The sequence below is a fragment of the Vanacampus margaritifer genome, chromosome 1, assembly GCF_051991255.1.
Source record: "Vanacampus margaritifer isolate UIUO_Vmar chromosome 1, RoL_Vmar_1.0, whole genome shotgun sequence".
NCBI lineage: Eukaryota > Metazoa > Chordata > Actinopteri > Syngnathiformes > Syngnathidae > Vanacampus > Vanacampus margaritifer.
Genome location: NC_135432.1, coordinates 49,059,483 through 49,087,391, shown reverse-complemented (window position 1 = coordinate 49,087,391; position 27,909 = coordinate 49,059,483). Strand labels below are relative to the sequence as shown.

At 39.9% G+C, this 27,909-nt stretch overlaps 1 protein-coding gene across 4 annotated transcripts in view; it reads left to right on the top strand.

Annotated features, from left to right (window-relative positions):
* lingo2b (leucine rich repeat and Ig domain containing 2b) overlaps positions 1–25,685 on the top strand; it is a 52,458-nt gene extending 26,773 nt beyond the window's left edge. For 3 of the 4 annotated variants that reach the window (XM_077572022.1, XM_077572178.1, XM_077572202.1), the window contains exon 2: positions 22,484–25,685. In XM_077572022.1, coding sequence (XP_077428148.1) covers positions 22,557–24,392 — 1,836 coding nt within the window. In that variant the 5' untranslated portion in view covers positions 22,484–22,556 and the 3' untranslated portion in view covers positions 24,393–25,685. Of the gene's footprint in view, positions 1–6,816; positions 6,931–22,483 lie in introns of all 4 variants that reach the window. The other variant, XM_077572110.1, reaches the window with a different exon arrangement.
* Positions 25,686–27,909: the final 2,224 nt, after the last annotated feature.

The window sequence follows — 27,909 nt, the reverse complement described above, 5'->3', positions numbered from 1 at the left end:
CTAAGTACTTTGCATTAATAAATACTAGTCATAAATGCATATTTTTGATAACCTAGTAAAGTTAACTCATGTTTGCATGTCAGGGTAGCTATTGGAATTTACAGTGTAGATTAAACTTTAAGCCTGCTGGAACCATGTCTATGCATTGGCACAGGTAGTGTAATGCGATTTTGGTGAATTTGAAAAACAGCCACAATGGGGACGTGGAAACTGATTTGCTGGAGTCCATGGAGGAGGCTGAAGTGCAAAATGTACGTTTATGAAGAAGACCTCTGCGGGCGGATCATGTAAAGTTGGCCAGGGCGGTCACAGATCACTGCTGTGATTTGGGCACTTGAAGACCATCTTCCACCTCGACCGTATGTGTCCGTGTGTGACCCCACTAAACCATTTGAAAATGGTTGTCAAGAGTGCATGATGGATTACTTTTGAAAGTTACTGGCAGACATTGACAATAACCTCAACACTGTAAATGTCCTTTTGATTGCTAGCTCTTACTTTTTTTAATTGTGAATGAGTGGCCCTAAAATTGTAAACATAAAAGTAATCAATGTTTTAAATCAATTTTACAGCTTCTGTGGGGGACATCTAGTGAAACACATTCCAAATAGGATGTGGCTTTCTTACTTACTGTTGCCTGAAGGGAAATAATTTGTGATATTATTGCTAGCCATGCAGTGAAAAGTAAGACTAACACCAGCACGAGTCACCATAAGTGGTTGTAATGTTTTCTGCCATTTATCTGTTTTAATGGATCCTTCCAGGAGAGGAAACTAGCGTGGCGTTTTTCAGTTGCCAAGACGTACTAAAGTGCACTCGACATCCCCACATGGTTAGAGAAGAGGTTTGTCATATTTGGAGGATAATTTGCAGAGCCACTTATTACACATAAATCATAATTACGTCATGTTAACACCGATTACATTTTCAACATGGTGCTTTGATTCATGGATTCCCAATACATTTTGTATGCACACTTGCACACAAATTAGGGTGATTAAAAAAAAAAAGGATTCCATTCGCTTCAATGCTCAATTTGCTCACATATGCAACAACAGCAAACATGCAGGTGGGCAGGGAGTAGTTATGAGATTGGGCAAGTCAGAAAAGTTCCAGGACTGGTGTCACAAAAGTCCAAACTTCAGCACATCCATCTGTATCAACAGATAAGTTAGCTAAAAAGTCATTTATTTATTTATTTTCTTGTCAAACCTGCAGCCCCTGTCCCCTCCCACTTGCCAATCATATGAATTGTGATCGGAAGACACGTTGCGAAGATTCACTCAACACTTCTTGTGGCACCTACAAATTAAAAGTCTCTACATATTCCATCTGTCAGGACGGCTTTAATGTGACGGTGGGTGACAACAAGAGTGTGTAACTGTGTGCATATGACATTTTTCAACAAAATGAATGGAACAGCTTCATTGCCAAGAAAAAGATTGCCTTTTATATATATATAGACACATATATACACACACACATATATATATATATATATATATATATATATATATATATATATATATATATATATATATATATATACATATATATATATATCAAGCAGCTTGATTGATTTTTCTTCTTTTTTTGTTTTTTCAATCATATGGGATCATTTCACCATTACCAAAACTGTCTCATTGGTAAACCGGAACCTCACCAAAAAAAAATTATCTTCAACATAATATTCTTAATAAGAGGATTGAATCTACACAGTAAATTTCGTAGAGTAAGTTTTACTCTAAAAAGACTATATTCGGTCCCAGTCTAAACAGAGTAAATTTTATGCTCAGAAGAGTAAGATAGTAAAAAAAAAAAAATACAAAAAAAAAATAAAATAAAATAAACTCTCAAGAGTTGAGGAACAATCCCACAACCTTCAGCATGGAAGACTGCCACTCTACCACTTGAGCTATGCCAGACATATTGTTAGTTAACATATTGCTGGTGTGTCCAAAATGAAACCAAAAATGGAGATAGAAAAATAATTCCACCTGACACCTATATTGTCGCAAAATAGAAGTGGCATGGGTTCAATGGTTAGGTTGGAGGTCTCCGAAATTGGAGGTTCTGTGATTGTTCCTCAACTGATGAGTGTTTTTCCCCCGAATATTTTACTCTCTTCCGAGTATAAAGTTTACTCTGTTTAGACCAAATATAGTCTTTTTCAGATTAAAATTTCCTCTAGTGTTAATTTTTTTCAGCCATTTTAAAATGCAGTCTCAGTTTTAGTCCGGTTTCACACTTGTTAGTTTTTGTCATAGTAAATCAACCTCATCCCAATACCTATTACAATCTCTCTTTGTTTTGTTATGCCAACAAAAAGGACACTTCGATTTAGAGTTTCACAGCAAAGTTCAAGGAAAATAGCTTATTCTCTCTCACACACAGACCAATGTCACCTTGATTCTATCACTAACATGAATTTATTTGGAACACGAGTGGAGATTGCTAATCCGTCAAAATGATTTGGTGACGGACGGGTGAAACTTGTGTTAATCCCTCGTGTGTTATTCATTGCCAGGGTGGACTGCCTAATCTCTGGCTGTGAGGGTCTAATGCTAAAGACAACGCAAACTAAATAGTCTGTCTTAAAAAATGATGTCAAGCTTCTGGACGACATTAGCATAACAGATATTTTTTGTCTTGTTTCAATTGATTCAAACACACTGTTTTTCTTTCCAATATGTATTATATATTTGATACTGAAAGGTACTGGTAGTGTAGTAGTTTACTTGCCTGACTTCCATGCAGGCATTGTAGTTGTAGGTATCTGCTCAGAGATGGCGTGAATTTACCGTAAGTCTAAGGCTACGTTCACACTGCAGGTCTCAATGCTCATCTCACATCTACAGAGGAGTGATGCAGGAGGAGGTAGAAATAATATTTTGTGAAAATGAGGTGAGCCTGTTTGAGCGTCAACGATGACGTCACGTCATTGCCGCGCGGAATAAATGAGCCGTCTGCGTGGCTAAATTACTAATATCACCACCACAAATTTCATCTTTATACTACATGTTTCAAATTAAAGTCAAATATAAAGTCACAACTGTTACTCAAAACAACTTTGCCGATTCACGTGCGTCTACCGAGCCGTGCGGACCTTGCGGATGCCTTAAGCATAAATCAAGCTTAATGCTCCCTGCCCGCGTGGAGCGCATATAGGACTTTTGACGACGTCAAGGTCGGATATATGCGACCTGGCTATTCAGATAGTGGTCACATTGCAACAAATTTTGACATAAAAAGTCAGATACAGGTCTCATTTGGGCAAAAAAATCCAATCTGCGTCGCATTTGCCTCCAGTGTGAACGTAGCGTAGCCTAAGAGGTTGTCTGACTCTATATGTGCCCTGTAATTGACTGGCGAGCAGTCCATGCTGTTATCTACTCCACCTTTTGCCCCAAGTCAGCTGGAATAGCCTCCAGCACTCCACAACCCTGAAGAGGAAAGTTTCACAGTGCAGGATGGATAAAGTATGTACCAGTACCTTGTGCTAGTGTGGGCAATTCATGAAAATGTTATTGGGTTTTCGATTTTGACCCAGTTTAATTTTGAAAACATTATAATCAAAGAAAAACAATTAATGTGCCGCACACCATGATGTGTTTGCAAGTTCCTGATGTGAAAGTACCCTGAATGTACCATGTTGCTGGTGTAGCAAGCATGTAACATGTATGTGATACTGCCGAAATAAACACACAATGAAAAGAATTACACACATTTGTATTTTTAAATTTGAGCTGTCAAATGATTACATTTCTTAATCAGATTAATCACATTGCTTTTCATCAACATTTGAAGATTTCAAATGTGAAGAACACCTGTTATGTTTTAATTATTTACTTGCATAATTTAAAATGAAAAAAAATGACCCCAATGTTTTGACTAAAACAAATATTATAAATGTCATAAGCAAACATTTATTAAATGCAGCTTACTTTAATGCATGTAGTGTTTATTGCTCAAACACAACCTGCGCTACGTAGCCATCCACTGTCTAGCTAAAGGATCATCTGCATTCAGAATTAATATATGATTAATCTGCGTTAATACATGATTAATGCGATAATTTTTTGTGATTAATCAATGAGTTAACCCTTTAACTTTGACAGCACTAATTTAAATACAAGACATGTTTCGTTTTAAAAACATCGCTAGTGTGAACATTAGCATCGACTTCTAGGAGTGATATGTCTTTAAATAACAAATATTCACACAAAAAAATGGCAATTGTATATATATATATATATATATACATATATATATATATGCATATATATATATATATATATATATATATATATATATATATATATATATATATATATATATATATATATATATATATATATATATATATATACTCTAAGGCACATACTCGATTCAACAATACTCTAAGGCACATACTCGATTCTTCATTTTCTGTGAAAAAAAAGAGTTATATTAATAGAGCTCTATTGCAACTTTCTTCTTCTACTCATTTTATTGCACAAAATACGATATGATAATAAAAACTTGTGGAAATAAAAATAGAACCAAATAAAAAAGACAAATACAATAAAGAATTAAGTGAGATGCTTATTCATGGTTTGAATGGTAGTTGAACAAATACTGAAAAAAAGTTTAAAAATGAACGAAAAATCATTATTTATCGTGATTTGAATATCAATTAAAATAATTGACTTAATATTTTATTTTTTTTAGAATTGCCCAGCCCTACCTTGAGATAATCAGACTCAAGAGTCAGACAAATCATACCAAATCAAGAGTAATGTAACACCACTAAAGGTTTTCTGTTGTTGTTGTTCCATAATGCACATGAACAACCCTAAAACAAGGCTCATCAACCCTCTTTGTTGTAAAAACAGAATAATTTTCAGTCTTCTCTCATTTCTGCTCAAGAATTGCCTGTTGAATGTTAAAATCAAGGACAGACTTCAATCAATACTCTTGATCAGTATGGGCAGCACATAATGACAAAATGTTCCCTACTTGGTCAGTACAAATGATCCGATTGACTTTTGTGCCAAACGTAAAAACATACACTGGGCTCTTCTTCTCGCTTGACTTTAATAGTAAATTGGCAAATGTGATTTCCCATTCGGCACCGTGGCTTGGCTTTATGTTGAAAATTTCAAAGAAGTTGAATGGAGTCTAATCATAAAAGTTGTATTAAGACTACAAAGTGATATATAATGGTGCATGCTGGGGCTTTTGGAGTTTTAATATGCTTGTTAGATTTCACACAAGCCTAGACGCTAATCCCCTAGCTGAGCTAAGAGTGCAATAAACCATTAAGACTTGCAACTAAACTAAACATGCACATCTGAAACCCACTTGAAGTGCATGGAAAACAAATGTAATAAAATTATGTCTCTGGAATGCATCTGTGAATGGGTGCTTGCGGTGAACAAGTGTCATGAAAAATGGATGAGATGTAGCTTCTGAGAGGAAAACTAGACAGGAACCTAATATGGCGAGTGTCCTTCAAGTAACACCCGGATTTAGCGGTATCAACGAGAGAAACAGTAGAAAAGATCGGCCGCTCTGTGAGCCTTTTGTCAAGTTTGGCAGGGAATCATAATGCCATTCAACAAATTGTGCAAAAAGATTTTTTGCATTTGCAGGAAATGTAAAACACCATTGAAATTAAGGTCTGACGGGGGATTTTCCCAAGCAATCACTTCACACAATATGTGGGACATGTCGATGCCCTTGGATGAATCTGCTGCTGAGAGGAGAGATGAAGTGGTACAAAGGATCATGCACAGTGAGAGTGGAGTGTACTGATTGCCATTAGCTACACATTTGGCAAGTTTTCTTGTTGAAATGTAGAAAAACAGCCAACCGTTTTGCTTATTTGGCAAGACAAAATGATTATATTTAGATGAAAGGATTCTACATTGCTTGGAAATGAACTTTGATGGATAGCCTGGTCGTTCAGTTTGTGCAAAGAAGGCCACTTTTAAACACAGCACGGGAACACAGAGTGAAGCAGCACACTTTGGAGACACAGATGAGCAGCCTTTTTATTTTCTGGAAATGTCACGTCCAACTTCATGTTATTACTTTGGTTTCTTGAATGTGTCTTGATTCAACATGACAGCGCCATTAAGGAGTGCAGCATGGCTAGAAATGAATGGCTTTTGACAGGGTATGGTTGTTTTGTTTTTTTTGCAGCAGCAGGCACATCCACATAAATATTTAGCAGTAAAAAAGGTAATAATGCATATATTTGTGGAAACTTGGGTCAAGTTGTATTTTACAATTTAAAAAATTTGCAGAATTTCACAAGTTACTTCATTTTAAAGATTAGGTAGCTCTTAATATGAAAAGAAAAATGCACTGAGCTGTCAGCAATGTCTTACAAAGGCAATTATGCTATCTAGTGGCAGAAAAAAAAACCTGAACACAAATCAATATCATATAGTTTTTTACAGTACAGTACATCTTTTTAATTGTATGAATTATTATGAAATTACTGTATCAATGACTAAAAGGTGCAGTCATATTTCTATTAGTTTAACATTTTTTTCTACTTTTATGTGAACAAAAGTATGAAAGTAAGGAAAAAATAATTTATTGTGCATTTTATTTATAATCCCATTCATAGTTTAAAACTTCCCTGTAACCTATTCTTAATCTTCTGGTTAAAATGGACTGTTGGGAATTGTGTCATGATGGTAAAGAAACATAATGTTCATAATATTCATATGCACAACATGCAGGCTGGGTTACAGCAATGCAATATAGTATAGGTGGATCATTTCTCTGTGCAAGTAATGATGAAGTATTTCTGTCTAAATTTAGAGACTGCGGGATAATGCTCTATTTTGTGCGAGCCTCGAGCACATTAGACATACAAGAAACCACATGGCGGAAGGATCCGCTGCTGATGGCTCAACAAGGCACCCTCCCGAGGAGGTAAGGCCAGTGGTGCAGAAAGGAAATGTTTAATTGGTCCACTTTGAATGCACTGCCCCAATTAATTCCAGTAGCATCCTGGAAATTCCACTGACATTTTACACTCTACATGCTGGTCATTTGGAGTGTCACAAAGCCCACAATTGAGATTTTGATGGTTAGTAGCTGCTTCTGGTTAATACACAGTCAATTTAGCATTAAACTGAGACTGGTGTTGACGACGTGTGGAAAGCTTTGGATACTTTTAAATACCAAAGAACTACAAAGGAATTCAATATGAAATCATCACCTTTTGTAAATTGTGTGTGTCAAAACCCAACATTAAACTTGAATTGCTACTTCAAATGTAACGGTGTCTTGCGCTTCACAACAATAAATGAATGTTTTCACAACATATCACCTCAGGTCAACTATCATACACACTTTATTGCATTGCTCACACTGCAGTTCTAATCGCCTGCAAGTGAACTCGCTCATGTGCAATAATTCCATTATTCATGCTGCTATTATACATGGAAATGTGAAAAACACCAAAGTCAGGCGTAAGTTGAACATTTAAAGGGGAAACAAAAGCATTGTGCGTTTGTGGCTCCTGTGATACTGTCTGTCGTGACAAAAAGAGAATGAAAAACATGTTTTGTTGCACAAGAAAACAACTCTCAATATCTTTCAGATGGTGGTCAGAGTCAGTCGACTTTGATGTATGCGGAGACAAATAATAATGGCATCTTTCCAAGGCGCTTAGGTGAAAAATAATTGTAAGCATGCAAATGAATTCACAGCCTCGTGTTAGCAGGGCTGCGGGAAGAGGAAAGAGGATTTATAGCTGAGATTATTATGCACACTTACCACAATAATGGAGCACGCTTGTAAAAAGCGGTGTACACTATCGGGGTGAGTCGAACATGTCAACTTTAGGGGAGCTCAGCACTCACAATTAACCATGCATAAAAATTTGTGAAATAATGATGCATAATTAAACACTTGAGTATTGGGGGAAAAAAAATAGAAATCACAAATTATTGCTTGATTATGTACCAGAGATTAACTAGTGTAATATGGTGCTTGCAAATGTTTACATTTTTTATTTATTTTTTTGGGAGATCTCAGTATTGATCATTTGAAATGTCATCATCATTGTTCTCCCTTTTTTTTTTTTTTTTGTATGTGTGTTTGTGCGTGTGTGCGTGCGTGTGTGTGTGCGTGCGTGCGTGCGTGCGAAAAAAAATAAAAATAAATAAGAATTCCCATACCGTTCACCTAAACCGAACACTTCAAAATCCAGCCAGAGTCGTGGGGCCGCCAGGAGACCCAAAGGGGGACCAAAGAAAAGAAAGAAAAGCGAAGCCCAGCACCGACCAGACACCACCCACCGGGCCACTAACCTTCACCAACCCCAAAGACATCCAAACTCCAACAAATCAGGGAAACCTCAAGGGCCCAAAGGAGAAACTGAGGAAAGGTAGAAAGGACAGACGAAGCAAAGTGAGATCCACAGACACCAGCCTCCACCGAATCAATGACCTGAGGGAGAAACAAGTTGTGTCTGAGTCTCGATAGATGCTGGTGTGGTGGATCTAGCATGCATGAAAATCTCCACCAAAGAGGGGAGCCGTCGACCCCCGCCAGGACAGAGCAAGCGCAACACCTCAGGGCCCCCCAGGCCGCGGCCGCGCCAAAGGACGACCCCCGGGCCCCGCAGGGGCCACCGGCCGGAGAGCAAACCCCGGAGCAGGAGCGCCCCCCACCCCAACGCGGCCCGCGCCCCCAACCCAACGCAGCAGGACGGGGCACTGCAGGCCCACCAGGCACCCCACCGGCCCACAACCCCCGCTCCCCCCGCGACCCCCCCGCCCCCCACCCCCGCCACCCACCCCAACCCAGCCCCAACCGCCCCCAGGTCCCCAAATCCCCAGACACCCTCCCCACCCCAGCACCCCCCACCCCGGCACCCCCACCACCACCCCCCCACCAACCAAGCCGCCCCCGCCCCCCGCCCCCACCCCCACCAACCGACAGCCCCCCAGCCCCCGACCCCAGACCCCGGGGACACACCGCACCCAGGCATCCGCGCCGAAGAGGGGGCCGGGCAGCGGAGCGGAGAGGGCACCCGCGCCCACCCCACCACGCGGAGGGACGGAACACCAGGGGCAGAAGGGGAGATGGGGGCACCGGAGGACGGGCGGCATCCCCGAACCCCAGGCCCAGCGGGGAGAGGCCCCGGTCGTCACCCCAACGATCTAAGTGAAAAACTAACCCTGTTACTAAGTTCGCCAGCTCGCCGACTGGCGAACTCTACCCCTAAACCGTGTGTGTGACCCCACCCAGTGTATATACATAAGTGTGTGTGTGTGGTGCATTAAAATTGGGGGCAGGTGAACCGGAGCAGAGGGAAATGATATCCCCCCCTGCTCCGATCCATCCGCCCCCCAGGCATGTCAATGAGCGTATGTGGTGCATTAAAATAAATTAATGGGGGGTGCACACGGACAGGCGACCGCAGCACTGCTTCATACCGCGGCCGCCCCAACCGATGCCCCCCCCCCCCCCAGTTGTGTGGTGCATTAAAATTTGGAGGGGAGCTGCAGGGCGGAGACGGTGTCTCCACCCCACCCCACTCCCCCCCAAAGTGTGTTATGTGCCCTAAAATGTATTGTGCAAAACTAGTGCAGTGAGTTAAGAGGAGCGACCAGCTGGGCCCCCCCCAACCGGGCGGGGGGGGGGGAGGCGCACCCATTATTATTATTATATATTATTTTTTCCATTAAAATGTGATTTATGAGGAGGTTAGACCATTGGTCGATATTCAGAGTTTGTTTATTTTTCCAGTTAACAAGAATTGTTTTTTTAGCGATAGTAAGGGCTACAAGTGTAGATTGAAATTGTTTATGTGGTAGGTCAGTTGTTGTTAGGTCACCTAGCAAACACAAGTTTGGAGATAAAGGTATCCTATAGTCCAAGATAGCGGAAAGTTTTTCTAAGACTTTAGTCCAGAAATACATAACCGGGGTGCATAACCATAAAGCATGAAAATAAGTGTCTGTAGTGTTTTGTAAACACTGGAGACAAATGTCGGAGTCGGAGAGGCCCATTTTCTTCATCATATATTGAGTAATGTATGTTCTATGGATTATTTTGTATTGGATAAGTTGTAAATTTGTGTGTTTTGTCATTTTAAATGCATTTTCACAAACTTGAATCCAAAAGTCAGATTCCGGAGCTATAGACAAGTCTGTCTCCCATTTTAAGATGGGTAAAGACATTTTATCCGTATATGAAAGTAACTTATATATTTTTGAAAGTTTTTTTGTTGTTGTCGGAGAAAGCTTGGTAATATCTTTAGCTAAGCCAGGCGGTTGGAGCGTACCCTGAAGTGTTGGAATTTGTTTCTTTATCATATTTTTAACTTGCAGATAATGTAAAAAATTTCCGTTTGTTATTTTGTATTTTTGGAGCAAAGATGTATATGATATAAACATATTATCTGAGAAGAGATGGTGAAGATGTGTGATTCCTTTCTGCTCCCACATACCTAAATAAAACGTTTGGTTGTTAATTCGAAAGTCAGGGTTATGCCATAGGGGAGAAAGCCCACAGGGCTCCACTTGGGCTTTTGTAATTTCTAATGCCTTCCACCAAGCAGTCAGGGTGGCGGAGATCATTGGGTTTTTAAAACAATTATGTCGCTTAATCGATGTTGTAATAAAGAGTAAATCTAGAAATAAAGAGTAAATCTAGAAATAAAGAGTAAATCTAGAAGTAAAGAGTAAATCTAGAAGTAAAGAGTAAATCTAGAAATGTTTACAGATTTGAAGTAATGCTGCACAAAATGTGATTCAATTAGTTACATACAACAATGTCACTTGGAAAATGAACCTTATTTGAAAGATATAAAATAAAAATAAAATAATAATATGTGAAAGACTTCTTTGTCATGCACCTGTCTTAAGATCAGCCCTTTGTATCATGGGAGAGACAGTTCATTATTAGGTAGCAATATTAGACCTTCATTTTGAAATAGACATCATGTTACTGAGATCTATCAACTTTTTACCTGGAGTGCTTTGCCAGACACTTTATGACCTTCAAAACAGTCGTCGGTGAGTTGATTGTAAAAATGGACGCATTATTTTTATGCCGGGGCAAGTCTAAATTGCCGTGTTTGTGCATTAGGTAGACTACGAAACGTCTCAATTCTAGTGTATTCTATAGCACGCCCCTGGCAATTTGGTGACAACAAGTGGACTAGATTTTAGACTCGCTAAAACCAGGTCTAAGTGGTGACGCGGGTGGTGTAATGCAATTTTTATGGATTTGCTTGAGGTGGAGGCAGACAGATTGTGAGCTCAGTGGATGTGTGTGGTCCATGTAATCTTATTTCATTGAGAAATATGACAACAGTGTGGGACGATCAATTTATTGAATGAATTATTTGCATTACAGTATAAGAATATTTTAATAGCAATCCTCTGACCATGCGGCACAATTATAGGTGGTGGTTGTGAGGGTGATCAGGGCACACAGACGCACGTTCGGGGTCTCCAATTGCTCATGTCACACGCCCGACTGACTACCGGTGCATCATCCGCAAGTGGAGAGCTTCTTAAAATTCCTTTAACTGTAAATGCATTTTGCGTGCATAGATCTACTGCATGGACTCCAGTGAGTCCTTCCGCATATTACTTTTAATTATGTTTGTAAATCAATTTGTAAATTAATAAAGATGTGGACAGTGGACGTCAAATTGTCTGAATCATTAATATTTTATTTGATCTCACTGAAGTGCAGCCCTAGATTGATACAGTTATTTGTATGGCACATGAACAATCGGGGTGATCTCTAAGTGCCCACCTTATGGTACAAATGGGCTTCAGAGATTCTAGTCCAGGGGTTCTCAATTATAAATGTATAAAGGTCCAGAAAATGTTTTATGAGGAAGTCATGTTTTTAAGTAATTTGGGGCTGGGTGTACTGTACAGTAATAATCAGGAGTTACTGGAAGGCACAAAAACCTTTATTTTCAGGATCACACTGATTCTTTCTTGCTTAGTATTACACAATAAAATACAATTAATCAACTTTCATTAAAGGTGAATCAAGTGTCTTGGGAGTTCAAGCGTACATTTCAAAGGTTAAACAAAGTGTAGTTTTCCTTTCAGCAAAATGATCATGCATTATGAAATAGTTTCTTGTGCTTACCGATGATTCAGACCACTTAGAGTGAGCACTCCGTTGCCTTTGCTTTTCTGTCATTTACGAGGTCATTTTTTATGAAGGACCAAAATTGCCAAAATTAAAAATAGATAAATGACTAAAAGTGAAAATATAAACGGATATAAAAAGTATAATTAAAAAACAAAAAAATCTCTCTCTCTCTCTCTCTCTCTCTCTCTATATATATATATATATATATATATATATATATATATATACTAGAGTTATCAAAAAAAAGGCTTTTTTAATCAACATTTTTTTCCCGCCAAATTTGAAGAGCACTGGTTATGTGTTAATTCTTTTGACATTTAATGTTATGAGGACGTCTACAAAAAAATTTGATCCACTACACACGCTCATCTTCCTCTTTTTCTAATCAATTAATTACTTGCATAATTTGAAATGGAAAAAAATGACCTTAATATTTTGACATGAACAAATATTCTAAATGTGATACGCAAACATTTATTAATTCCTTGACTTTAATGCATGTAATTATGATTATTGCTCAAACGCAACCTGTGCTACCCTAAACGTAGCCATCCGATGTCACGCTAAAGTGTAATATATATAATCAAAATTAATAGTGCGATTAACCTGCGTTAATTCATGATTAAAGAGATAATTTTTTGTGATTATTGAATTTCGGCAGTTTTGGTCCTCCATAATTTTTGCTTGAGAAGCCTCATAATACTTTTTCAGCTTTTTTATTTTATCTGTACATAGTTGATTTTGAGTGGCGCTTCTGGCGTTTTGTTCTCACTTTTTATCAGAGCCACTGTGCTTTTGCACAAAAGACACCTTGGCTTTGTGCTTAAAGGAGGTAAAATAAACATATTTGTCGGTCCATTCATCATTAAATCTGTGATTATCTCTCTCTGACTTGCCATTTAGATGTCTCGTAGCAACTCTGCTACAGAGACTCCGCTGCCTGCGCCGTTTAAGTGACTTCCGGGTTTGCTTAGTTATCAGCCAATCAGCGCATCGGTGTCATGGTAATGACATCCCATAATGCAACCGTGAGCGCCCACACAATCACACGTGACGGAACGAATGATTCTGAACCACATAATTGTAAAATAACTGCTTAAAGGTGCTAGTGCTAGCTATGGGCTATATTCTCTTGTTGGTAAGTAAGTCATTTTGTTACACACCTGGACTTGCACACTTTTCATCTACGTTTATTCTCCTGTCCTGACTTCTGACACACTCACCGCACGTAAACAGAATAAGTGCGCAAATGCCAAAGATATGTGATGTATTATATTCTGAGGTGGCTGTAAATTATGGCGTATGGAGTTCTCCTGAGACTTGTGTCACTGAAATCCATGAGGAAAAATAGCGCATCATCCTTTACAAAGAATATCTAGGCAGCAGTGGGGTAGTGGTTTACATGCCTGCTTTATAGTTGCTGGTGTTCTGGGTTCTTATCTTGACCCAGGCCCTCCTGTGTGGATAATAAAACTTACAGATCACACAGTAAAAATCAGTAAAATCAACATTATTAATTCATAGAAACATTTGTGTCTTGTGAGATCAATATTGTATCTGAGAGTAGTCATTAAAAATGAATTGGCTTAGCCCAGTAAAGTTCTCCTTAGTCAAGATAAATTCATGCCGCTAATGTCAAAAGCCATAGACTTTGAAGTGTTGATAATGAACAAGGTTTTAACGGTGCTCATCATGACATATCAGCCCAGAGATTGAAATCAACACACTCGCCGACCTTTTTCATCTAGATCCCAAGGGCGCTAATCGGTTTTTGCACTTTCCTTGGATTAAGGCACATTAGAAATCACGGTGAGTCAAGAAAACCAAGAACGTATCTACTTGTTAATACATTGAGATAGTAAGCTTGAATAAATACATTTATACTTCTTCCTACTCCTTATCAAACATGTAAATGATTCAGTATTACCCATTTTGAACGCTCTATTCTTCAACTGTGTTTACTGTTATAATGTAGCTACTGTGTTATACTTTTCTAACAAAGAGAATTGTCCAATTTTTTTTAATTATTTTTATACATGCTTGAAATGAAAAATAATAATCTTGTAAGCTTGAATCTCATCATCGCTTCATGTATTTGGGCTTTATTCTGTGCTTGTCTCTTATTTATCTCCCTCGTCTCGCTTCTCCGCTCACAGTGACTCATGCATCACCCTACAGCTCCTTTACGACTGTCACATTTTAAGCAGTTTCACTGTGACTCTAATCCAATTCAGAACCAAATCCCCAAAAATACTCAACCCTTAGGCTGCCCTTACCAATGACCCCCCCATCTCCCCCCCCCACCCACCCCTTACCATTTACCCAGAATTCTAAGGGATCGTGCTTGCTTTCCATTTCGCCAATGCCACGCTCGGCTCAGAGTGTTTCTAAAAATACGTTCTCAGCCTGGATGGAGCTAAGAAATGGTTCTGTTCCGTACATTTGTCATTTGGGTCAGCCTACGTGCTGAAAAAAATGACATAAGCTTCTCTGTAGAGAAATTAACAGACCTTTGGCCAACTCAAATTGGATACAAGTGAAACAATTCAGATATGTGTCATGGCAGCATTTTAAAAAAAACTGCTTAGAATCAGATATTCCCAGTATGAAATTAGGCCTCTTTCAAATATGGAAGAAAATCCAAAACATAACGGTCATCTGCTAATGTGAGTGCTACATAAACCGACATACCACATTGTCAGGGTATGAATCAATCCTGAAAATGCCACGTGGACGTTATTGGGATATTCTAATTGTTGATGTGATGTCCAAACAACACAAAGAGGTGGTAAAAGACTCTTTACTCACACTCTTTACTTAATGAAATACAAATACTTGTGTAAAAAGTGTGAAACACTGGAAAAAGTAGAAGTACTGTTTGAACTCCTGTAAGTTAAAATCAAGTACAATATTTTCTATCCACCCCAACTAGTGGAACAAAAACTAAGCAGCAAAAACCACCAGATTTTCCCCATCTCAGAGGGCGGCCATTTTGCCACTTGCTGATGACTGACTGATGCTGACTCATCACAGTTGCTCAAGACTCAGGTAATGACCAATCAATCACATCTCCACTTGTGAACGTCACGGTGAGCCGTGATTGGTTGTTACCTGAGCCAGTGGACAGCAAGTGGCAAAATGCCTCAGGTGACATTGATGCCATTTTAAGACGACAGTAAGTGGCAAAATGGCTGCCCCAATATGATGGATAACAACATGTGAATTTTGCTGCTTAATTCATATTCCACAAATGCAATACTAATCAGAATGCCATGTTTAGACTAGTGGGGCTGCATAGAACATATTATTGTGAAGAACATTTTTAGGTTGACTTCCTCTTTGAGTAAAAAAATTACTGTTATGTAAATCACTAAAAATATAAAATCAATTTATACTTCAATGCCTGTTTTGCTAACTTGGCACAATGGTAAAAACTTGAAAGTACATGATATAGTTTCCCACTATTAACTCATTCAATGCCAGCCATTTAGGTCACAGAATACATTATTGTGTCCGACCGGCTTGCTGTCATTCTTTTTGTGTTCTAACCTTTTTCATTTATAATTTTTTTTAAGAGTGAAATAAAAAAACATTTGAATTGACTTTGATAGGCTACAAATACATGGAACCCAACACAAGAAAGACGCTTCTTTCATTAGAATTTGTTTTTATTTCTTCCATTTGTGATTGTCTGCAACAGAACATAGGCAAGTTTCACTGAAAATACTGTTTCCAAAAAAACAAACAAACAGAAATTGAGTGTTTTTTGTGTAAATTGATTTTGGGAAAAAAAACCTGTTTGTTACCTGAGTGCTTAGCAACTGATGTCAGTCGACAGCAAGTTGCAAAATGGGCGCCCTCTGAGATGGATATAAATAGCTGGATTTTGCAGATTAACTACAAACGCAATACTAATTAGCACGCCATATTTAGACTAGTGGGGGCACATATAACATGTTATTGTAAAGATAGGTTTTGGATTGAATTCCCCTTTAAGACATCAAAATTTGCTTGATGAACTGAAACATTTAAGTATGTGAACTATTTAAAACAATAATAAATCAGGATGTGGGCAAATTTAGACTTTTTCACAGCATTGTAGTTTATTTGAGAACTTGTCTTTGTTTCATTAGTGAAACAACATGGACCAGAACTGATTTATAACATATACTGGAATGCAATTTTTCTATAGCAGAACATGAAAACACAGTTTTATAGGCATTTTTATCAAAGTTTAAACTGGAGCTTTTTCATCTTCTTTCACACAGATATTGCATTTGTTGTTTGTTTTTCTTTCCTCTTATTTTTTGTTCTCACACTACTTCAGCTAGCAGAGCTGTTCCTGATGGCCCGGCCAGCTCTCAGACAAATCACCTGACCACTTGCTCACTGCGGCGCCGGACAACTGGCCTGTAATTATTAAACAGAAAGCCTGGGAGGAACACTCGCTGACGGCTAAAGGCAGACTGATAAATACACCGAGACAGGAGCAGGCTTGTGGATGGATAATAAGGTAGACTGACAGAGATAGTTACTGGAGTACAAAATGGATGGGCAAAAAGACAGGTGGACAAATAGCAAGGCGGTCCGAATGACGGCTCGGAAACACCTTCAGCTGGGCTTGGCTCAAACCAGGGAAAATGAATGAATGAGATTTGGTTCAATTTGTGACTAAAGAAATATGAATAAAACAACACTCCTCTCACTCTATTTGCCCTGGGTTTCATTAATTTGATTGGCAGACTACATCGGGCAGATGAGAGTAATGGCTTGTGGTTGCTGTGGCAACAGCCCGCTCTTTGTTACAACCTGCATTCCCGGCATCTGATGTGTCTTATGCTGCGATCGATAAATACCCCACCCTGCTGAGACTGTTGCGCAAACTGATGTCTTTGCCATGCCAGGAGTGTGAAAAAGAAGGCAGTTAAGTTAGAGGGGGAAAATGGGCACACAAAAGGACTGGAAAAGATGACGCTACACGAAGATGCAAGCAGCCTGGCTGTTGAGCTGGTGGAGTGGCGGGGTCAGGGGGAGCTTGATGGCCTCTGTCTCATCAAAGCTGTATTTATTTAATTTTTTTATGTCACTCAAATCGCTATCAAAGTATGGTTTGTGTCTGTCTGGGTGATCTTCATCTGCTTACCTTGCCAGGTATCCATGTTGCAGTGATTGACACGGCACTTTGAAGGCGCATTTCACGTCTGGGTGATTTTTTTTCCCCTTCAGTGCATTAAAATTTTCAACACTCATGGCCGAAGCTTACATTTTGCACACCTAATTGGCAAATAAAGCCATGAACAGAATGCAGATACTATGGGTAATGAGGCAATTATTATTAGGTTCTCAATCCTCATAGGCATCTGTATATTCAACAACCTGTGGCTGCTGGGAGGCCTTTTTCTGTCAAGGTCAACGTCCTTCCGAGTTGGAAAGAGGAATGTCTCCAATGTTTTTGTTGAAGACCGTATCCTTACCCTCATTTCCCCCTCATGACGTCCCAGCACATTGACAGTGAATTCCCAGGCATTTTTCAGCTTCTAATAATAATAAAAACAAAACACTGAAACGTAACATTTGTACACGTTAAGACGTCAGAATTTTATCATTACAATTGGGATTTTGATACCACTTTTTTTCCAGATCGATACCAGTACAGTACAGTACAACTCAACTCTTGAGTAGCCGTTGATAGTGATAGTGAAGTACCAAAACCACGAATACTTTTGAAACATAAAATTTCTGCCCCCAAAAAACAATGACAGATATTTTTAAAGATATATCCTATATATCCTATTCATATTCCTATTCCTATTCATGGCGTTATAGGTAAAGCTTAAAATCAAGGGCTTTTTTGCATAAAAAACTGAGTTTGTTCCATGAACATACAGGGAGTCCTCGAGTTACGTCGTACGCGACGCACTGTCGTTTCAACTTTACCGCGCCCGTGCCTCATCCGTAACACCTTCTTTTTTGTTAATGTCCCACAGTAATTATAGTTGTGTAGTTGTTACCTCCAGCAATGGGCGTCCATCGAGCAGGTTGGCTCGCCATCAGGCGCATCACTTTTTCGTGTTTAAGTTTAAATTAGCTCCGCTCTGCCATCCGCCAGCAATGAATGTCTGTGCAGAAACATGAAAAAGTGGTTTTGGGTCACGCAAATATGTTTTTTAAAATCACTGTACAAAGTATTTTTATGTAAATATTGATTTTAACGGGGAAATCTGACCTAAGTCGAAATTCGTGTTACATCGACAGCGTAGGAACGGAACTCCGCCATAACTTAAGGACTCCCTGTATTATAATCATTTGATAATTTATTTTTAATAAGTTGGTCTAAATTCAAACTAACAAAGCAGTCTTAACTTAATAATATATTGATTCTGAAAATACATTTTTGCCCTGACTTAACTCGGGAGTGTATTTAAGTTAGGACAACTTAAAAATCACAGAACCATACTTTAAAAGCTGAGTACAAGACGGACGGAAGTGCTTGGTCAGCAAGACAAACGCTTTTTATTATTGATAAACATGAAGACGGGAGATGTGACTTTTGTAATGAGGTGGTTCATATGATCAGCTCATCAGCAAGCTCTGCATAAGCCTAATAACAATCCTGTTCATTTGTGCGTTGGAGCAGGGAAACATCCAAAACCTGCAGGACTCTGGCCCTCAAAGACAGCGTTTGGACGCCACTAATATACAGCATTGATAGCTTTTGATAGGCATTTGAGCTCAAAAGCACTGTAAGTTAAGACAGTGGTTCTCAACAGCAGTCCTCAAGTACCCCTATCCAGTTTCCCACAGCCATCACAGATGTTTCAAATGATCAGCTAATCAGCAAGCTCTGTATGAAGCCTGATAACGATCCTTAGCTGTGTTGGCTGAGGAAGACATGGAAAACAGGCTGGATAGGGGTACTCGAGAACCGGGGTTAAGAACCAGTGAGTGGAGACTAATTCTAAGGCAGTATTTGCTTTGAGTACAGTACAGAGAAATCCAGAATGAGCTGCACTGTGTCTTTGTAGATCTGGAGAAAGCTTACGACAGGGTGCCTAGAGAAGAACTGTGGTTTTGTATGAGGAAGTCTGGAGGAGCAGAGAAGTATGCTCAAGTGGTGCAGGACATGTATGAGAACTGTAAGACAGTGGTGAGGTGTGCTGTAGGTGTGACGGAGGAGTTCAAAGTGGAGGTGGGACTACATCAGGGATAAACTCTGAGCCCCTTCTTGTTTGCTATGGTAATGGTAGGGATATCAGACGAGGTTAGACAGGAATCTCCATGGACTAATGATGTTTGCTGATGACATTGTGATCTGTAGTGAGAGCAAGGAACAGGTGGAGGAGAAGCTAGAGGCGTGGAGGTTTGCCCTGGAAAGGAGGGGACTGAAGGTTAGTCGTAGCAAGACGGATTATCTGTGTGTGAATGGGAGGGACCCAAGTGGAAGAGTGAGGTTACAGGGAGAAGAGACCAAGAAGGTGGAGGAGTTTAAGAATTTAGAGTCAACAGTCCAGAGCAATGGAGAGTGTGGAAAAGAAGTGAAGAAGTATGTGCACGCAGGCTGGTACGGGTGGAAAAGAGGGCATGAAGGTAGTTGGTGTCAGAGTAGAGGATGCAGAGGACAGGGTTGGATGGAGGCAACTGATTCGCTGTGGCGACCCCTGAAGGTTAAAGCTGAAAGGAAAAGAAGAAGAAGATAAGTTTTGTTGCATTTACGCAATGGTAAATAAATAAATACAGATTTTCACCTCAATTTATTAAGTTGGTTCAGCACTATTATTTTTATTTCATTTTTTTTACAGTATATGATTAAATGGAGTAGTATCACACAATGAAAATGAAGTTGGTTCAACTTAATTAAGATTCTGATGCGCAAAACAAATTAAGTTGTTTGTACTAAAGTAATCCTTTGGCATTTACACAGTGGTGCCTGTGTTGAAATAGTTTAAAAAGATGTACGCAAATTGTTACCTCAATTTTTCAAGTTCAGTCAACTTTTCCGTTTTTAGAGTGTTTACTGATCCCTGGTATCAGTAATCACGCATCCCTAATTACACTTGTCATTTTAGTCAGCTTTATTGTCAAAACACATCCTATCCACAAGAAAAATTATGTATATATTACAATATACAACAAATATTGTGATTATTGTGCAAACTGCGAAGCATGTGTCTCTTGCAAAGTACAAACAAAATGGATCAATAATTTATTAAATGGCCTTTTTTTTTTTTTTACTTGTGTAATTTTTTTTTTGCCCATTTGGCTTTTAAATAAAATTTGTTTCCATGAAATGTAAAATTTTTATTACATTTTGGCTGGGGTTAGACCCAAGGGAACATGTCTTTTGGCTGTACTAGAAGAAATTGTAATTGCGCATTTACTACAGTAGGTGGCAGTGATGCTCTTACTGTCAAAGAGTGTGCAAGGAGTATGAGTCCCTTTGCATACTTACTGCAATTCAATAGACAAATGATGCGGGAGCGGGGGGCAAATATTTTCTCCCTCTGCGGGCATAACAAAAAACAATGGAGAAGTACTGCTTTTTACAGGCTAAAATTGTTGTGGCTAATGGCCAACAGTTTCTCAAATGTTTTGTCATTAGACATGATTGTTCTGTTCTACCATCATATCAAACAATTTCATTTTGCCCCTATTTTAATGATCTGTTTTATCATGAATAGGCTGTAAATGTTAATAAAAACAATTACCGGTACTGCACTTAACTTTTTACTTGAATGAAGTATTGTGTTTGTACATATAGACCTTACAATATTTGTATAAAATTCATGTTGTAAATAGGCTTTCATCACCTTTCAGAAGAACCCAAAAGCAGCATGTTTGTTCAACATTGCTTCATCAAAGACAGCAAGCCATTTTCAACACTGTAGATTGGACAATAATTCGCAGAAATGACATGTGTGGACTGACCAAAAGTATAGATTTTTGAAAAAATTTGAAATGTGAAATTGTGACTTATGAGGTTTCGGCCTGATGGCAGCGATATGTAACAAAACGTGAAAGAAAGAAAAAAGCCCTTGCTGCTGAAAGGTCATTAAAAACATACGGATGGGTCAATGTCGGAATCTGTACAAAGACACAGAAAATAACACAAAGAAACACAAGGGGTACAATAAAGCATTCAAATAAATACAAATATGTGAGCAAATATGCAAATATTTGCAACTACGTTTGCTCGCAAATTTGACATTTGATGTGTCAAGTAACTGCAGAGATGGGCACTTCCTGCTCTCCGTCGCTGATGGATGACCGCATTTTCGGCGAGTGCTTTATGACGCAAAGCCTTGAATAAATACATGGACTGAGCACGGACTGAAGCAGGCTTTTGTCCAGTGATCCAGATCAATATAGACGGCCTTTTCAGTCTTCGCATTATAAAGCACTCACCGAATATGTGGGCATCCATCAACAACAGTGCCCATCTATGCAAAAAAGCAATATGTGGATTTTATTTTCAGCAAGGAATGGTAGAACCGTTCTATATACAGATGCATAAATATGTGTCATGTATTGTCCCTTGCAATGAAGCCACGCATTCTTGAAGATTAAAAAAATAATACAAAGCAAAGTGTTATGAAAGCAAACATTTGCTGCCACCATTTTTGATGATTTGAGCCCATATCAAACAGTCCATTTGAACAACCATGAATCTGCAAAAGCAAGATGTACATGCCGGCACAAACTATTACCGCCCGGGCTTTTAGCCTCATCACGCTGTAATGAGGGTCATTTCTCGCCACTTGGCTGAAATATCCTCCATCCTCAGAAGACATCTCCAGTTAGCCTGCAACCTTTTGTGCTACCCTGTGATGAACACTCACATTTTTCTGCAGATGATATTTCTCTTGTTGTGCCTTGCCCTGCTTTGACTTTAATTCCATTCTTTCTAGTGAGCCAAGGAAAGTGACAGTTCATTAAAGAGATGGAGGACTTTAAGGCTCTTTAAGGAGTAAAAAAGGCAGAGGGCAAACAAATGAAGAGTCTGAGTAGAAAAAGTATTAACCCTTTAAATACTACTATTATAGCAGTCAGACTGTTTTTTCCCCTCCGAACGTAAAGAATCCCTTGGAATTACGTTGTTGGCGCTAATGGTTTCGGAGTTACTGTGATTTGATGTCACTCTCCTCTATGACGCATCACTTCCCCCTCCACCACAGTCCACATATTGCCAATCTGCCAGCTACCGTAATACGTATATGTAGTATGTACGTAAAGCTCGCAATTGGTTCAGGAGTTACGGTGATTTGACAAACGTGCGTATTTTCTTGTCGGGGAAAACAGATTCGTATTTTGAGGGTTAACCTGTTTCTTTTTCATACGTTGTGTCTTACAGGACCCGATCGTGATGGTGTTCTGGACGTATAAGGAGCTGTGCGGTGACAGTGGGCAACGTGGGTAAAAGAGTCATGCGACGCCCAGCCCCAAACTACCACATCCTCCTGGGTGGGGCCGTGCTGCTTCTCTTGGCCAGATTGGCCCTGAGTTGCCCTGCCCGATGTGAATGCTCTGCCCAGAGCAAGTCAGTGAGCTGCCACCGCAAGCGTCTGAGCACCATCCCCGAAGGCATCCCCATTGAAACCCGAGTCCTGGATCTAAGCAAAAACAAGCTACGTTTAATCACACCAGACAACTTCTCTTCATTCCATCTTCTGGAAGACCTGGATCTCAGTGACAACCTCATCAGTGTGGTGGAGACTGGGTCGTTTCGTTCTCAGATTGCTCTGCGCTCACTGAACTTCCGCAGTAATGTGATCCAACTAGTTCCTGCGGGCGTGTTGTCTGGCCTGACCAACCTCTCTCGACTTGACCTCAATCACAACAGACTTGTAGTACTACTGGACCATGCCTTCCAAGATCTGCGCAAGTTGGCATCCCTCGAAGTGGGTGACAACGAACTTGTTTTCATCTCTCAGAGGGCCTTCATGGGATTGACTGGACTCCGAAGTCTGACATTGGAACGTTCCAATCTCACCGCAGTCCCTACTGATGCTTTAGCACATCTCCACAACCTGGTTGAACTTCGTATGCGCCATTTGAGCATTAGTTTTCTTAAGCCTTTCTCTTTTAAGAGACTATTCCATCTCCACCGACTAGAGATGGATCATTGGCCCTGGTTGGACACACTACCCCCTCTGTCACTGCATGGCCTCAACCTCACAACATTGTTCATAACTAACACTAACCTATCTGCCTTCCCTGGTGCAGCATTGCGCCACCTGCCCTACCTCACGCACCTCAATTTGTCTTTCTCTCGAATTCAGCATATCCATCAAGGAGAGCTTGGCCACTTACCACATTTGATGGAGCTCCGTCTCCAAGGAGCTCAGCTTGCTTCTATTGAACCCTTTGCATTTATTGGCCTCATATCTTTGCAACTACTGGATGTGTCACAAAATCGCTTAGACTCTCTGGAGAGAGGAGTCTTTGCATCACCAGACAGTCTCCAGAGGCTTTGTCTGGGTGGAAACCCATTGGTGTGTGACTGCAGATTGCTTTGGTTGCTGAATAGCTACAAGCCCCCATCTCTTCATATTCTTGATATCCAGCCGGAGTGCAGTGCCCCCGAGTACCTTCTGGGAAAAACTCTGCGTGAGCTCAAGGAACCACTGGTCTCTCGGTACATGACCTGCACCAAGCCTCGAATCGGACCCAACGTAACACAGCTGCTGATGGCTGACGAGGGTCAGCCTGCACGTTTAATCTGCATGGCAGAGGGAGCGCCCAGACCTTCCGTGGTCTGGATTACACCTCACAGACGCTACATCACAGCCAAGAGCAGCGGCAGGGTGGAAGTCCAACCAGATGGCACCCTGGAGATCAAGGCTGCGGAGCTGCATGACAGCGGGGTGTACTTGTGTATTGCTAGTAACCCTGCTGGCAATGCCAGCTTGTCAGCCTCTTTAGCTGTGAAGAGTCTGAGCATTAGGGACAGCTTTCACAATAGCAACAGGAGCTCAAATTATATGACAAACTCTAACAGCACTTGGGGGAATGGGACTGTGTTGTACAACATGACAGTCCCCATAGATATGAAGACTATCATCATATCCACGGCCATGGGCTGCCTGTCCTTTCTAGGTGTGGTCATCTTCTGCTTCCTCCTTCTGTTTGCCTGGAGCCGAGGGAAAGGACGTCATAAGAGTAACTTTGATATAGAATATGTCCCACGCAAAACCAATGGGGCCTCATCTGAAGTGACAGAAACAAGCGGCCCTCGACGAGTCAATATGAAAATGATTTGAACATAAAGCGGACTGACGCACACAAATACCAACGACGACAAAAACAACAGTGCGCACATATCAGTTTAAAAAAATGTTTTCTATGACAGTGGAATTGTGACAAATTATGTAATTGTGGCTGTCGATGAAGGTGATCTTGTGATCATGTGAATATCAAAGTGAAACCGTGAACGTGTTTATATGAAATAATTTCCTTACATTACATTGAATATAATACTATAACCGACATATCAATATGGGAGTGATTTAGTGTTGCACTTGGCATGTGTTTCAGTGGTGATGTGATGAGTAATGATGTTGTCGACTATCCGTGACATCAAAGTGAAGGACGGAGCAACTGGGGGTTACGAGGAGGATATTCGGAGCGCAGTAATAGCGATCATTGCTGCACTATGTCAGGACTAAATTGTCTAATACCCATCTTAGCTGCAGTGTGAAAGGTGTGTGTTGTAGTCATGTGTGCTGTGCGTGCATCGGTGAACGCATGTTGCATTTGTGTCTTTCTTTGTGCATGTGCACGCATTGCCTTTCTTATCTAAGAGGAATATTAAAAAGATGGGGCCCAGGCCTTTGTTCTTGTTGGGTCATTGTCACTTCTGGGTAAAACAGGATCATACTGTATATGTTTTGTATGGAAAAATTCCACTTACTCTTAAAAAGAAATGCTGCATCCATTTAGAAATAGTTGCCCTCATGCAATGAGTCTATCATATGGGGAATTAACTGAACTCAGGGGAACATTATGCTGTAATTTAATGTAAGGTGTGAGCTTTGTCTTGCCCATAGAATTCACTTTCCAGCTAGACAAGACACTTTTCCTTAGTAATAACACTGGTCAGAAGGTGTTATCACAAGAGAAAAGCTCCCAGCAATAGAAATGGCACGTTAAAGCTGTTTCATAACATAATAAATCACAGGCAGTTTTTGCTGCCAGAAAAAAACTCCCTTGATGTGATATGAGAGACTCTGTGGCCAGACACAATGGCAAAGATTTACAGGCTTGTGCCCTCTTTTGGACAAGACAAAGTTAAGCCTCACAGAGTTATGGCTTAAATTTCCCCTCATATTTCTTTGATCACACCTATTCAATTCCTTACATGGGCTCTGGTTCTTTCTTAGGTGTCAATTTCAAACTTGTGTTGCAATCTTGTAATGTTATGATTTTTTGTTTGCAAATATTTTCAATGTTTGGTGTGGGCAATTGTGGCAAAACAATTAAGGGCAAGTCTTTGTATTACAGGGATGTGAGTGTTTATTTGTGTAATTCTGTTGTGATAAAACATTTAAAAGTTGTATCATTGTTTTCATATAATAAATTTATGGGTATATTTTCAAAAGAAAATAAATATCAAACATACCCCCTAATTGAAATTGCATTTTAAATTCAGTTAAATATGCTCTAAAAGCATCACAATAGCTGTATTTCTGGTATTAAATAGTTGCTATAGCTTAAACTGCTTTTTATCAAGTCACAAATAGTTACATTACACGCCCCTCACACAGATCCACCTTTGTGGTGTTGGTGACCACTACCTAAAATCTATGACGTCCTTCTCTGAAAGTATCTTTTCACACAGAGGGAGAGTTGTTGTTTGTGTTTGACACTGAAAGCCTGCAGGGAATACAAAGGCTGCTTTGACACATGAAGATATATTCGAAGTCCCTCAAATCGGCTTTCATTCATATTTTCATCACAGGTTCCTTTTTTATTCACTACAATTTTCAAGTAGCAATTTTCCTCTTCCTCTTCTTATTTTCATTCCTGTTTGATGGATCCTGTTCTCAGGAGCACCATGAAGGATATCTGATAAAAAGTAATGTAATCTTGCAATCTAACTTACAAAATAATAAAATGCATTTTTAAGAATTATTGTACTCAAAGGCAAAGCCATCTTTTCCAGGATGCGGATTTGTAAAACGGCACTGTATTTTTTAAAACAGTCACAGAAACTCTATCCCATGCTATGTCTCCATTATTCGGCAAGTGTGTCGTCCATGCTATATGGAGACAGCGTCTTTGTAGTGATTAGCAGTCACCTCTGTGCCTGCTCTGCAGAGCTGTGTGCTTCCATTTTTATGCTATGCACCTTCAGAGTGGATCCACCCTGCCTTGGTTTCCTCTTTGCGTTTCTCCATATTAGCCCTTTCTGAACTCATGTCACTTGCCATACAGTACACCGTATTATAATACATACGTACAGTCCTGCTCACCATTATTGGCACCCATGAAGGTAAAGTACATAATGTGGAATATCTTCACACAAAAAAAATAAAAATGAATCGAGTAAAACATTTTATTTTTTATGGAGAACTTGTATTTTATCCGAAAGACAAAATGATGATAAAACAACTTAAAACGATAAACAATGGGCGGAAATAATAGAAAACTTAAAATGTGCTATGTCACTGGTAGTGGCACCCTTTCCTGTAAATCAATATGAAAACACCATTGTGACTCACATTTGGTAAATCACAAATGAGAATTCCCTGTTTTAAATTGTCTGTGCCCAATTGACACGAATTAAACAATGAATGATGACTTTGATGTCGTGCGTAATGTTATTAAGAAGTTTGACGAGCACGGAACTGCCGAAAATCTCCATGGACGTGGGAAATTGATGACAGAACTCTTCGACGGTTGGTGCGAATGGTGGAAAAAACACCACGTTAAACATCCAAAGACCTGAAAGCCAACCTCAAACAGTCTGGGATCAAGGTTTCAAGATCCTCCATACGCCACACACTGAACTAAAAACAGGGCTTCATGAGTGAAGACCATTCCTGAGACAGATATAAAAAAGAATGGCTAACCTTTGCCAAAGAGTACCTGGACAAACCACAATTCTTTTGGGAAAATGTTCTGTGGACGGATGAAACAAAAATAGAGCTTTTTGGCAATGCAAGCTAACAGTTTGTTTACAAACATCGCAATGAAGCTTCCAAGGAAAAGAACACCCTCCCTACAGTTAAGCATGATGGAGGATCCATAATTCTGAGGGGCTGCTTTGCTACATCTGGTACTGGAGGTCTATATCCTATCACAGGAATCATGACATCAGAGAATTATCAAGACATTCTAGGGCAAAGGTGGGCAATCTCGGTCCTCGAGGGCCGGAGTCCTGCAGGTTTTGGAGGTTTCTCACTTCCAACACAAGCTGGTTCCAATCATCAGGATCGTTATCTGGCTTATGCAGAGCTTGCTGATGAGCTGATCATATATCAGCTGTGTTGGAGAAGGGCAACATGCAAAACATGCAGGACTCCGGCCCTCGATGCCCACCTCTGTTCTAGGGGGACTGTCCTACCAAGTGTTAGACAACTTGGTTTGAGTCAAAGGTCATGGGTCCTCCAGCAAGACCAAGACCCAAAACACACATCCAAAAGCACAAAGAATGGTTAAAAAGGGGGGAAAAAAATACTGTTTTAAAATGGCCAGCAATGACTCCTGATGTCAATCCGATTGAAAATTTTTGATATGAGCTGAAATGTGCCATTGCGAAAAGAAACCTGCAAACAT